At 36.0% G+C, this 13,699-nt stretch overlaps 1 protein-coding gene across 8 annotated transcripts in view; it reads right to left on the reverse strand.

Moving 5' to 3' along the window:
* Window positions 1–13,699, reverse strand: part of DOCK7 (dedicator of cytokinesis 7) — a 204,520-nt gene that overhangs the window by 160,347 nt on the left and 30,474 nt on the right. For all 8 annotated transcript variants that reach the window (XM_046645659.1, XM_046645657.1, XM_046645656.1 and 5 more), the window contains exons 5-9: window positions 12,811–12,940; window positions 12,498–12,710; window positions 12,066–12,151; window positions 1,649–1,715; window positions 279–428 (exon numbers count right to left, since the gene is read on the reverse strand). In XM_046645659.1, coding sequence (XP_046501615.1) covers window positions 279–428; window positions 1,649–1,715; window positions 12,066–12,151; window positions 12,498–12,710; window positions 12,811–12,940 — 646 coding nt within the window. The remainder of the gene's footprint in view (window positions 1–278; window positions 429–1,648; window positions 1,716–12,065; window positions 12,152–12,497; window positions 12,711–12,810; window positions 12,941–13,699) is intronic.

The following is a 13,699-nucleotide window of genomic DNA, read 5'->3' on the forward strand; positions in this document are numbered from 1 at the left end:
TGTGTGTGTGTGTGTGTGTGTGTGTGTGTGTGTGTGTGTGTGTGTGTGCATCTCCACCCTACTGGTCTGTTTCTATGGAGAACTAGGACTAATACAGCACCCAACTCGAGAAAAACTTCAGTAGCATCTATAGCATATGTCCAATATTGTGTTAAGAAACACTAAGATAAAAAATAATTAAAAGTAAAATCTTTGCCCTTAAAGAGCTTGCAGTATTGAAAGGAGACAAGTATACAGACACTATACAAATAAACAAACATATTTAACATCATTCTCACCTTTATTACAAGAAAAACATCTTGGGAAGGATAAGTGATAGAAAAAATAGCTGATCTTGCCAGGGTAGTAATGGCAGCAGGTGGTACATGTGGACGTAACAATCCTTTCATCTGCTCAGAATTAAGGTCAAAATAAAAGTTTTCTGAAATCTAAAAGATACATTCACATATTAAATTTTTAAATTTGTACATTGTAGCAAAACTCACAAAAATCATACATACCTAGACTTAAAATATTACCCACATTAAAACATTACACTATAACATACAGTTTATCATATATTTCACTGACCAGTCTTTACCTGTGTATATCAAAGCAAAAGAAATGTACCAAGTATTTGGGAAATAGAATACAATAAACATATTCTAAAGAACCACATCACAAACTGCTTTGATTAGAAATATAACCTCTAATAAAGTATGCAAAGAAATTATAATTGAGATGAATTACCCCAAATTGAGTATTTAAAAAATTATATGAATAATAGCTCAGAAGTTTTGATTTAGCAAATACAAGTTGCTGGGGCAGAGTTCCACTGCAGAAAATGATAATATATTGATAGCAAAAGTCACTGAAGGCACTTGAAGTTTCTACCATAGATTAGGCTTAGAATTTACATCAGGAAATGCTGTATGAGAAGCCCTGTAAACTCTTAAGAGCAATACAGATATGATGGTAAAACTAAGAGCAGCATTTCAAAGTATTTAAAACATACATAAATGATCTTTTATCTAGTGAGAATTTGAAAATTACATCAACAAAAATTCACTGTTATCTCATTCTAATCTTTCATACATCATTTGCCTAAGATGTTCTTCCTGTATTCTCTCTTCTATTTCTTAAATTAAAAGGAAGTTGCTTCTGCTACTTGCTTTTGGAATTCTTTCAATGAAATAAAAACTAAGAATCAACTAAACTGTTTCATAGTAAGAAAATATTTAAGAAGTCTTAATAAATTAAATTTCTATTTTCCTTTTAAAAGATCCATGTTTAATAATTCTCAAGGGGCTGGCTCCGTGGCCGAGTGGTTAAGTTCACGCGCTCCGCTGCGGAGACCCAGGGTTCGGATCCTGGGCGCGGACATGGCACCGCTCGTCAGGCCACGTTGAGGTGGCATCCCACATCCCACAACTAGAAGGACCTGCAACTAAGATAAACAACTGTGTACAGGGGTGGTTTGGGGAGATAAAGCAGAGGGGAGGGAAAAAAAAAAAAAGGTTGGCAACAGTTGTTAGCCCAGGTGCCAGTCTTTAAAAAAAAAAATAGTAATTCTCAAAAAATCATTACTTATCTTATAAAACAACTTAAAGTCAGGTTTCCAAAACCTATGATTGTGACAAAAGACTACATTCAAATTATATTCCCTTACCTTTTTCTTTTCCTTGACATCATATAAAGCCAAACTTGCAAAAATGGGTTCGATTTCAATCTCAAACCTTTAAGAAGAAAAAGGATGAAGTAGTTTAAAAATAAATATAAAATACATAGTTGTCAAGAAATTCTCATTCCAAAATTATCTCAGTATCTTGTACTTTTCTATATCTGTGCTAACCATCTATACTATCCCTTCTTCCTGAAACACACTTTTCCTTGTATATCTTTCACAGTCTAAATCAACCATTATCTCCTTTAGGTAATCCTCCCTAATTTCTCCAGCTACAAGTAATCTCAAACTGTCTAAAAGCTCATGGCATTTTACGACCATTTTGTGGCATTAATCACTTTCTAACTTATAATTTGGTTATTTATGTACATGGATATGTTAGATTTTAAACTTTAAAAATAAAGACCTAAAGTTTTCTTTTTCAGATTATAAATCATATATATTCAATGTAAAAACTTAGGAAATACATAAAAATATTCAGAGGAAAATAGATGCATCCAAAATTCCACCACATGGAGAGAACCAGAAATAAGAGCTCAGTGACTATCCATTCAGACTTTTTTCTATGTATAAATGCACTTCTTAAATGGATTATCTTTTAAATTAAAAAATATCACTGTATACATAATATTTTGTAGTCTGCTTTAACTTAATATTTTATGGATATATTTTCATGTCATAAATATCTCACCATCCTTTTTAATGCTGGCATAGTTTATTATTATACAAATAAGTCAAAATTTATTTTATAACTGTACGCTTAAGTTGAGGTGTCTAATTCACTTCAAAGAACAATGACTCACATATAGTAAATATTCACTGAATCAAATAATATGCAATGTGAGGTTAAAACTCCAGAGCAGTGGTTCTCGACCAAGGACAATTTCCCCCCAAGGAGACATCTGGCAATGTCTGAAGACATTTTTGGTTATCATTACTGTAAGAGTATTACTGGCATTTAGTGAGTAGAGGCCAGGGATGTGGCTAAACATTCTCTGCTCTATAGGAGAGACCCTATACAACAAAGAATTATCCAGACAAAATGTCAATAGTACTCATTGTGTGTCTCAAGAGCATCAGTCAAAGTCCTTACAGGAGACAAACAATAAACTCACATTGGGTTAAGAGTTTAATAAAAGGCCATTTATAAAGATTTGGGTAGGATTTAGGGAAAACAACTACAGACAGTACAATTCCCTGCGGACAGCAAGAACAGAGAGTCATTGTCAACCCTTGACCTAAAGTAGAAGGTGGAAGTGGTAACCAAAACCTCGAAAGAATAGAAAGAGGGCACTTGACAGAAACTGCGGTCTTGGGGAAAGAGAGGCAACCAATTCATGTGACCTAGCAGGGAACGAGTAAGGGAAATAAATACTCAAACCTGAGTTCACCGACTTCCACCCTCTGACTTCTTGCTGACGCCTCTCTTAGCAGAAGCCAACCAAAAGCCAAAAGCAGAGGGATCTTGGTGATACTGTCTCCAAGAGTCAGCCTCTATAAAGCCTACTCTGCATCCTCTAAAACACTAAAAACTGCCAATCTTTTTGCTTTTGTCACTCCAGTAGGTAGACAGTAACACACTGGATTTTTAATATGCAATTTTTCATGTTTATTGACCACCTAGATATCCTCTTTTGGCCCATTTTTCTATTTATTGTTTGACCTCAATTTTTACTTCTTTATGTATCCTGGATATGAGCACTTTGCCAAGTATATGCGTTGGAAATATATTCTCCCCCTGTATGGCAGAGAGAGAAAGCAAAGGGGGGAAGGGGTAGAAAGAAGCAGACACCCAACTGTCTCTCCATTCTATTGACAAGATTACCCTGTCCCCACTGTCTGTGGTGCCACTTTTATTGTCAATCAAAACTCCATAAACATGTAGGTTTATTTCTAGCTCAATGGCATTGGTCTATTTGTCTAATTGTATACAATCCTATACTGTCTTAATTACAAAGCTTCATACTAAGTCTTGATATCTGCTTGATTTTTGTAAAGTGCCTCAAAACTGCCTTACCTCAAAATAACCAAAACAAAAAGTAACAAATGTTGGAGAGGTTGTAGAGAAAAAGGAACCCTCATGCACTCCTGGTGGGAATGCAAACTGGTGCAGCCACTATGGAAAACATTATGGAGATTTCTCAAAAAATTAAAACTAGAAATACCGTATGACCCAGCCATCCCACTACTGGGTATCTACCCAAAGAACTTGAAATCAGCAATTCCAAAAGTCCCATGCACCCCTATGTTCATTGCAGCATTATTTACAATAGCCAGGACTTGGAAGAAACCTAAATGCCCATCAGGTGATGATTGGATAAAGAAGATATGGTGTGTGTATATATATATATATATATATATATACATACGACAGAATACTACTCAGCCATAAAAAAGGATAAAATCATCCCATTCACAACAACATGGATGGACCTTGAGGGTATTATGTTAAGTGAAGTAAGCTAGATAGAGAAAGACAATCTCTGTATGACTCCACTCACATGTGGAAGTTAAACATGTAAACAAAGAAAACAGATTAGTGGCTACTGGGGAAAGGGAGAGTGGGGGGGCACAAAGGGTCAAGTGGTGCACCTACAACACAACTGACAAACAATAACGTACAACTGAAATTTCACAAGGTTGTAAACTATCATAATCTCAATAAAAAAATTTTTTTAAAAAACCTGCCTTGCCTCCTTTTGACTATTTGCATTTTCTTACAAATTTTAGATTCAGCTGGAAATAAGCAAAAGAGGATCAAAGGTAAGAGAAACATTAATTGCTAATTCAGAAAAAATAGTTATCTCAATTTGTAATTTAGCACCAGAAAATTCCTGTATCATAACTTTATAATATTCTTGGAAAGTATTCAAAGATCCATATTATTAGCATGATGAACAAAGGCTGGAAACACAGAAAAAAAAAACTGAAGAAACTAATACAATTCCAGCATGCTCCACATTAAGAAAGGCTATTAATACATGACAAGAGTTTTTTTTTCCTGATGAAGATTCACCCTGACCTAGTATCTGTTGCCAATCTTCCTCTTTTTGCTTCAGGAAGATTAGCCCTGAGCTAACACCTGTGCCAGTCTTCCTCTATTTGTACGTGGGATGCCGTCATAGCATTACCACCAACAAACAGGTGGTGTAGGTCCACACCCAGGAACTGAACGCAGCCCACTGAAGCAGAACATGACAAACTTAACCATTAGACTACTGGGCTGACCCCCAGAATTTTTTAAATTAGACATATCATATGATTTTTTTTAATGTTTCAAAAGGCTCTTCCATTATACAAAGGGACTGCCAAGATTGTATATGTGGTTTTCAATTTTCTTTTCTCTTTTTAAATGTATACACCTCACCCATTTAGTTACACAATCTGAGTTAGAAACCACAGAAAAAAGCATACCACATTATTCCCATACAACCAAACATATGTAGGCTTGTTTGTCAAGAAATACTATCTGAGCACCAGATACTCATTGGCTAATCAATGGCAGAAAACATATTTTTCTTCACTACAAATGCTGATTTATTTGAAATGTTGAGGATACAAAAAAGATCAAATAAAAAGCAATTTTTAATCACCCAAAGACCTACAAAAAAAACACTACTGATAAAATATGACACATTTCTTGTAGGCTTTTTATTTAGTGGGGTATTTATTTACACGCAATTGTCATAATACAGTTTTGAACATTTTATCAATATCCTTGACCCTCTATTATGACTTAAAGTCAATTCTAAGCAATAATGATATCACTACAAATAAGAAACCAATTGAAACTAAATTTTTGCCTTGGAGTTTTTTCAGTCACACAGATAGTGTACAAGCTTATGGTTATGAATTCTTAGAGGAGTTTTCCCTTTTTTTGTTTTTTTTTTCCTGTTTCCTAACTGACTTTCTCCACTCTAGAGCCAAAATTATAGCAGACAATCTCTCTACCGATTAGAATATTACTCCTATGAAAGCTGGTGCTAGGTACTTACGACATGTTTCCACCTGCTTGAGTGCCAAGCACTTTCCCTGGTGTAGGGGTAATACCCCTAATGTAAAAATTAACTATAGAGTGCTTACCCCTGTGGAAGCAATCTGCAGCTTTTCTAGGCTTCCAAGAAACTGTTAGTTTTACCTCAGCTAACCATGGCTGGGTAGGGTTTCCCTGAACGCCTAGCCCACTGTATTGCTGACTAACCGTCTTCTTAATATTAGAAACAATGTTTTCACAAAAAGGATAAAGAAGGCTATTCTTGGAGAACAAAATATAAGAGAAATTATTTTCAAAAAATGTATCATTTCTGTAACTGACTAAAATAAAACTATCATGAGCCAGCCCTGATGGTCTAGTGGGTAAAGTTCGGTGCTCTCACTGCTTCAGTGGCCCGGGTTCATTTCCCAGTCCCAGAACCACACCACCCATCTGTCAGTAGCCACGCTGTGGCATTGGCTCACATAGAAGAACTAGAAAGACTTACAACAAGGATATATAACCATGCACTGGGGCTTTGGGGAGAAAAATAAAAAAGAGAAAGACGAGCAACAAATGTTAGCTCATGGCAAATCTTTCCCTGAAAAAAAAATTAGAACAAACAAAACTTTAAAATTTAAAAAAAATAAAACTATCACTTCTGACTCTTTCTGAAATTACAATGTGACCAGCTTCTTCCTCACCTTAAACCTGGATTTTTCTTATCATAGAGAAATCAGATATATATAATTCTTAACTCGGAATTTTTAACAAGAGATGACAAACTAAAGCTAAAGAACAGAGAGTAAAGTGAAAAATCATTCTATATTTTATTTCTCTAAGGGAGAAATAATAAACTTGTAACATTACTAGTCAAGAAGATCATACATAAAACCACAATGAGATACCACTTCACATTCACTAGGATGGCTATGATGAAAAAGACAAAGACAACAAAAAGTGTTGGTGAGAATGTGGAGAAATCAGAAAGCTTGCACTTGCTGGTAGGAATATAAAATTGTGCAACTGCTTTGGAAAACTGGCACCTCCTCCAATATTTAAACATGGAGTTACGATATCAGCTACAACTCCAATCCTAGGTATAGACCCAACAGAAATGAAGACATATGTACATACAAAGACTTGTACATAAATGCCCTAGCAACATGATTCATAATAGTTGAAATGGGGAAACAACCCAAATAGTCATCAACTGATAAATGGATAAACAAAATGTAGTCTATCCATCCAATGTAATATCACTCAGCCATAAAAAGAAATGAAGTAATGATACTTGCTACAACACAGATAAACCCTGAAAACATCATGCTAAGTGAAAGAAGTCAGACAATACGAACCACATGTTGTATGATCCCATTTATAGGAAATGACCAGGATAAGGAAATCTAAATAGACAGAATATAGATTGGTGGTTGTCTAGGGCTGCAGGAGTTGAGGAAAAGAGAGTGACAACTAATAATATGGGATTTCTTTTTAGGATGAAGAAAATGTTCTGAAACTGACTGATGAAAGTTGCACAAATCTGTGACTACACTAAAATCCACTGAATCGTACACTGGGTAAACTGGATGACCTCACTGGTAAACCATATACTGAATATACCCTAGGTGAAATGCATGATATGTGAATTATATCTCAATAAAGCTGTTATTTTTTAAAAAGTAGAAACAACTCAAATGTTCACCAGCTGATGAATGGATAAACAAAATGTGGCATACACATAATGGAATACTATTCAGTCCATATAAAGGAATGAAGTACTGATATATGCTACAACATAAATAAACCCTGAAGACTATGCTATGTGAAAGAAACCAGACACAAAGGGCCACATATTGGATAGTTTCATCTATATAAATTACGCAGAATTTCTATGAGGCAAACTCATAGAAACAGAAAGCAAATTAGTGGTTGCCAGGAGCTGAGAGAATAGGGGTTGACTGCTAGTGGGTACTGTTATGGACTGAATGCTGTCCACCAATAAACTGAGATGTTGAAGCCCTAACCTCCAATGTGACTTTGTTTAGAGACAGAGCCTTTAAGGAGGTAATTAAGGGTACATGAGATGGCAAGGATGAGGCCCTAATCCAAAAGGACTGGTGTCTTTATAGGAAGAGGAAGAGACACCACAGACCTCTCTCTCTCCATACAAGAACAAAGGAAAGGCCATGCAAGGACACAGCAAGAAGGTGGCTGTGTGCAAGCTAGGCAGAAAGGCCTTTCCAGGAACCAATCCTGCCAGCAGCTTGATCTTCAACTTTCACTCTCCAGAACTGTGAGAAAACAAATGTCTGTTGTTTAAGCCACACAGTATATGGTATTGTGTTATGGCACCCTGAGCTGACTAATAAAAGGTATGGAGTAACGAATATGTTCTGAAATTGAATAGTAGTGATAGTTGCACAACTCTGTGAATATACTAAAAAACACTGACTTGCACACTTTAAAAGGGTAGATTTTATGATATATAAATTATATTGTAATAATGCTATTAAAAAACCAAAAAGACTTAAGTAAGAACTGACGTTAGGTGTCCAGATGTTCAAAAGATTCAACACCTAAATCTAACGGGTTTCCAGATAAATCTAACTAAATATACAAAGCCTTAGCTTTCAAAGGAAAAAAACTGTCCACATTATCTACACATACAAGTGGTCTATCCATACCAGTTGCTTCTTTTAGAAAACTCTATGAATTAAAACTTCTTTTCTCATGAGTCAAAACTAACAATTAACTATAATATTAACATAATATAATGAAAAGAGCACAGAGTTTGTTTTCACTTACTGGTTGCATAATAATGAGCATGCCAGTTAACCTTAGCTAATGCTTTTGAACCCTGGCTTCTTCATTTGTAATACGAAGAAAAGATCTACCTTATAGAATAACTTTGAAGACAGCATGAGACAAAATAAGAGACAGTACTTTATGAAGCAGAATATAAATTTACGATACATCACTTCAATGATATTAGGTCAGAAGTCATCTAACATTTTTAAAGAAGGAAAAGACACATTCTTCAAAATCTTCAAAAAGCTACAGCTTGGAGTGACGTCAGCATCATGGGGGAGTGAGCTCTGCCCAACAAAAAGGACGTTCATAAAGCAACTAAGTACCTTGACATAACGGAAAAGACGTCTGAGAGACCCACAAAGCCAGAGGTCTCAAGGTGGAGCTGCTGGACCTCCTGGAGGAAATGGAAGAAGTTAAGGGGAATCTCCTCTCCTTCCAGAACGGCAGCAACCCTGGGACTGTGTACAGCTCTGAGAGGAGAGGTGGGGTGGGGCAGCCCTCCGCGGGAACACCTTCTCTCTCCAAGTTCCCTCACAGCCCGTGGAAAAGCCCCACACACAAGTGACTAGGCTATTACACAGGTGTCTTCATCAAGCTAGCACACCAGGGGAGAAGACAGCAGGAGCCCAGCAAGAACCCCGGGATCACAAAGGCAAAAGACAGTGCCCCCACCCTCCAACTGGGGGCTCCAGCTCAGCAGACAGCCAGACTACCGCACAGATAGAAAAGCAGGCAGTGGCTTGGGAGTGAACAAGCCGTGGATCACAGCGGGCTCAGAATACACAGCTCTTGACCCCTATCCAGTGGCAGCAGGTGGATGCTGCAATCAAATACAATCACTATGTGGAGGCACAAATCCATGCCATCAAGCAGTATGAAAAAAATATGTTAAATCTCCAGACCAGAAGGAAAATGACAAGGACCCAGAAATCAATGCTGAAGGCACAGAAATTTATAATCTAACTGACAGAGAATTCAAAACAGCTATCATAAAATACTCAATGAGTTACAAGAAAATACATAGAGGCAATTCAGTGAAATTAGGAACTTCTTCACAAAAGAGATTGAAACTATAAAGAAAAATCAATCACAAATGTTGGAGATGAAAAACACAATGGGTGAGATAAAGAAAAATCTGGACTTCCTGAACAATAGAGCTGATAAGGAGAAGCCAATCAGCAGTGCTGAGGACCGAAAAATAGAAATGCTTCAGATGGAGGAGGAGAGAGAACTAAGACTAAAAAGAAATGAAGAACTTCTCTGAGAAACAGCCTACTCAATTAGGAAATGTAACATAAAGATTGTAGGTATTCAAGAGGGAGAGGAGAAGGAGGCTGGAGCAAAAAGCTTGTTCAAAGAAATAATAGCTGAGAATTTACCAAACCTGGGGAAGGAACTGGAAATACGAGTGAAAGAAGCCAAGAGACCTCCTAACTATATCAATGTAAAAAGACCTTCTCCAAGGCATATGGTAATAAAGCTGGAAAAGTTAACCAAGAAAAAATATTAAGGGCAGCAAGGCAGAAGAAAATAAATTTCAAAGGAATCCCTATCAGGCTTTCAGCAGATTTCTCAGCAAAAAGCTTACAGGCTAGGAGAGAGTAGAATGATATATTCAAACTTCTGAAAGACAAAAACTTTCAGCCAAGAATATTCTATTCACTGCAAATATCCTTCAGATATGATGGAGAAATAAAAACTTTCCCAGATAAACACAGGCTGAAGAAGCTTATCACCACAAGACCACCTCCCCTAAAAGAAATACTCAAGAAGGCCCTCATACCTAAAAAAAGAAAGAAAGGGGATACAAAGCCTTGAGCAAGGAGAAAAATAGGTAGACAAGATCAGAAAAGTGCAGCTCTCTACCACAACAGGTGAGCAAACATTTAATTGTAACACTTATTTGACACAAAGATCAATGGAACAGAATTAAGAGCCCAAAAATAAACCCACATCTGTGGACAGCTAATTTTCAACAAGGGAGCCAAGAACATACAACGGAGAAAGGACAATCTCTTTGATAAATGGTGCAGGGAAAACTGGACAGCCACACGCAAAAAGAAAAATGACAGTAGATCATTATCTTACACTATACACAAAAATTAACTCAAAATGGATTAAGACTTGAATATAAGGCCTGAAACCATTAAACTTCTAGAAGAAAACATAGGCAATACACTCTCTGACATCAGCTCAGCAGCACATTTTCAAGAACCATGTCTGACTGCTAAGGGAAATGAGAAAAAATAAACAAATAGGACTACATCAAACTAAAACGCTTTTGCACAGCAAAGGAAACCATCAACGAAACAAAAAGACAACCTAACAATCAGGAGAAGATATTTGCAAACCATATATCTGATAAAGGGTTAATATTCAAAATATACAAAGAACTCATACATCTCAACAACAAAAAAACTAAAAACCCGATTTAAAAATGGGCAAAAGATCTGAATCAACATTTCTCCAAAGAACATAAACAGATGGCCAACAGGCACATGAAAAGATGTTCAACATCATTAATTATCAGGGAAATGCAAATCAAAACTACAATGAGATATCACCTCACTCCCATCAGAATGGCTATAATTAACAAGACAGGAAGCAGTAAGTGTTGGAGAGGATGTGGAGAGAATTGAACCCTGATACAATGCTGGTGGGAGTGCAAACTGGTGCAGCAACTATGAAAAACAGTATGGAGATTTCTCAAAAAATTAAAAGTAGAAATACTATATGACCCAGATATCCCACTACTGGGTATTTGTCCAAAGAACTTGAAATCAACAATTCAAAAACACTTACACACCCCTATGTTCACTGCAGCATTATCCACAATACCCAAGATGTAGAAGCAACCCAAGTGCCCAGTGACTGATGATTGGATAAAGAAGATGTGGTGTGTGTATATATATATATATACACACACACACAATGGAATATTACTCAGCCATAAAAAAAAGACAAAATCGTCCCATTCACAACAACATGGATGGATCTTGAGGGTATTATGTTAAGCAAAATAAGCCAGACAGAGAAAGAGAAACACTATGATTTCACTCATATGTGGAAGATACACAAACACACAAAGTGGTTACCACGGAGAAACGGAGTGGGGGTTGGGCACAAGGGATGAAGGGGCACACTTACATGGTGACTGACAAATAATAACGTACAGCTGAAATTTCACATTATAAAACATTACGACCTCAATAAAAAAAACTAAAAAATAAAAAAGAGAAAAACCACAGCTTACTACGTAAAAGTAAAATCAACTTTTTAAGGAAAAAGATACTTTTGTCTTTATACTCTCTAAGCCAAGAACAGTGTCTGATGAATACCAAAGATTTCAGTGAATGTTTGATCAAGTTTTAAGATTGACTGGATAGCTGTGGCAAGTCACCTTGACCTGTCAGCCAAAAACGCTCTAAAGCTCAGCTTCATACATAACTTTAAATGCTACTCAGCTCAGTAGCAGTTAAAATTATGTATAGAAAAACAATACTTCTCAAAAGGACACAAAAACGAGCATAAAATCTACTAGGATTTTGTCATATTAGTACTCAAAATATTATTCAAGAAAATAAAAGTTACGTAGTAAACGAGATAAATACTTACTTGAGTGATAAACATTTTACAAGAAGTCTTTGACCAAAATGTTCTTTGGGTACATCAGGAACACTAAGTCGTTCTATGGGTTCTTCCTACAAATTGACAAGCAACACCAAACTGAACATGATTATCATATTTCAACACTTCACAATTTACTTTTTTCACAACTTATTTTATTAATCTAATACTTATAGTCTTTGCAATTGAAAAATGACTTCAAACAGAAGTCATGAGATCATAAGTGTCCTCAATTCACAGATAGTACTCATTAAGAATAATAAATTCAGTAGAATAAAAACTATTATTTCAGTTATAAAAATTATAGCAATGTTTCACTTAAGTTTTATTCCCTACATTATTATAATACTATACACAATTCATACTCCCAAAATATCTACCTTAATGATCATTTGCTTCTTTATATCCAAATATCTATACCTCATCTGGTGACGGATGCAAAGCGAAGAGTTCCTTGTGACGGTTTGACTTCCTTTGGTCATCATTCTGACGGTCTATTTCTTCATTTGGAGTTCGATCAAGTAAATTGGGAAGCAGAGCATCGGGAAGTGAATTTTTCAAGTCAAAAATACTACAGGCCCAGCTCCCCCTTGGAGTATCATCTATGGACATTGAACGTCTTTTAAGATCATCCTGTCACGCAAAACATTAAATGTAAATATATTAATTAATGAACAAAAAATAAACTATTTCAAAATAACTTCTTACAGTCATTTAAAAATAAAAGTATTACTTGCTCATCCTGGTAGTTGTTGCCATCTGGCGCTTCATCAGATTCAAAGACCTGTTTTGGCAAACCTTTTTGCCTCTCTTTCTGTTTATCTAATGTATTGGGATTAAATCCTGTTCCCAGTTTATGATATCTATTCAAAACAAAATAGTTAAATATTAATTTTTAAAAATTTTTCACTTTTTCATCATCATTATGTAATAAACCAAGTGTTCTCTATATCATTTCTTTACATAATAAGGATACACTCCAGTGGTTTTGAGGGTTAAACATTTAACCAGAGGTTTAAGAAAACTTCCATTCAAAGTTTCTTTAATCCAACTAGAGAGGAGATTATCAGTTTCTAGAAGTAAATCATATTTGCCTGCTTTTCAAGACAACCATGTGTATATAATTTAAGTTGCACTTTCTATTTAGAGAAGTGGTCAGTAAAAAAGAAGGGATAGGAAGCCAGATTAAAGAACAAAATGAGAAAGTAGAAAATATATACTGCATTCCTGGGGCCGGCCCTGTGGCCGAGTGGTTAACTTCTCACGCTCTGCTTCTGTGGCCCAGGGTTTTGCTGGTTCGAATGCTGGGCATGGACCTAGCACCGCTCACCCAGCCATGCTGAGGTGGTGTCCCACACAGCACAGCCAGAAGGACCTACAACTAGAATATACAACTGTGTACGGGGGGCTTTGGTGGGAAGAATGAAACACAGAAGACTGGCAATAGATGTTAGCTCAGGTGCCAATCTTCAAAAAAATAGGAAAATATATAGTGCATTCCTAATAATGTAAAATTTTAAAAGGCAAAAAAATTAAGCATTGAATCCTAAAATTTCAAACAGCCAAAACACCTTTGCTCTTATCTCATCATGTATAAAAATCTTAACCTAAAGCTGTTTTTT

This window comes from Equus quagga, chromosome 18 (genome assembly GCF_021613505.1).
Source record: "Equus quagga isolate Etosha38 chromosome 18, UCLA_HA_Equagga_1.0, whole genome shotgun sequence".
Lineage (NCBI taxonomy): Eukaryota > Metazoa > Chordata > Mammalia > Perissodactyla > Equidae > Equus > Equus quagga.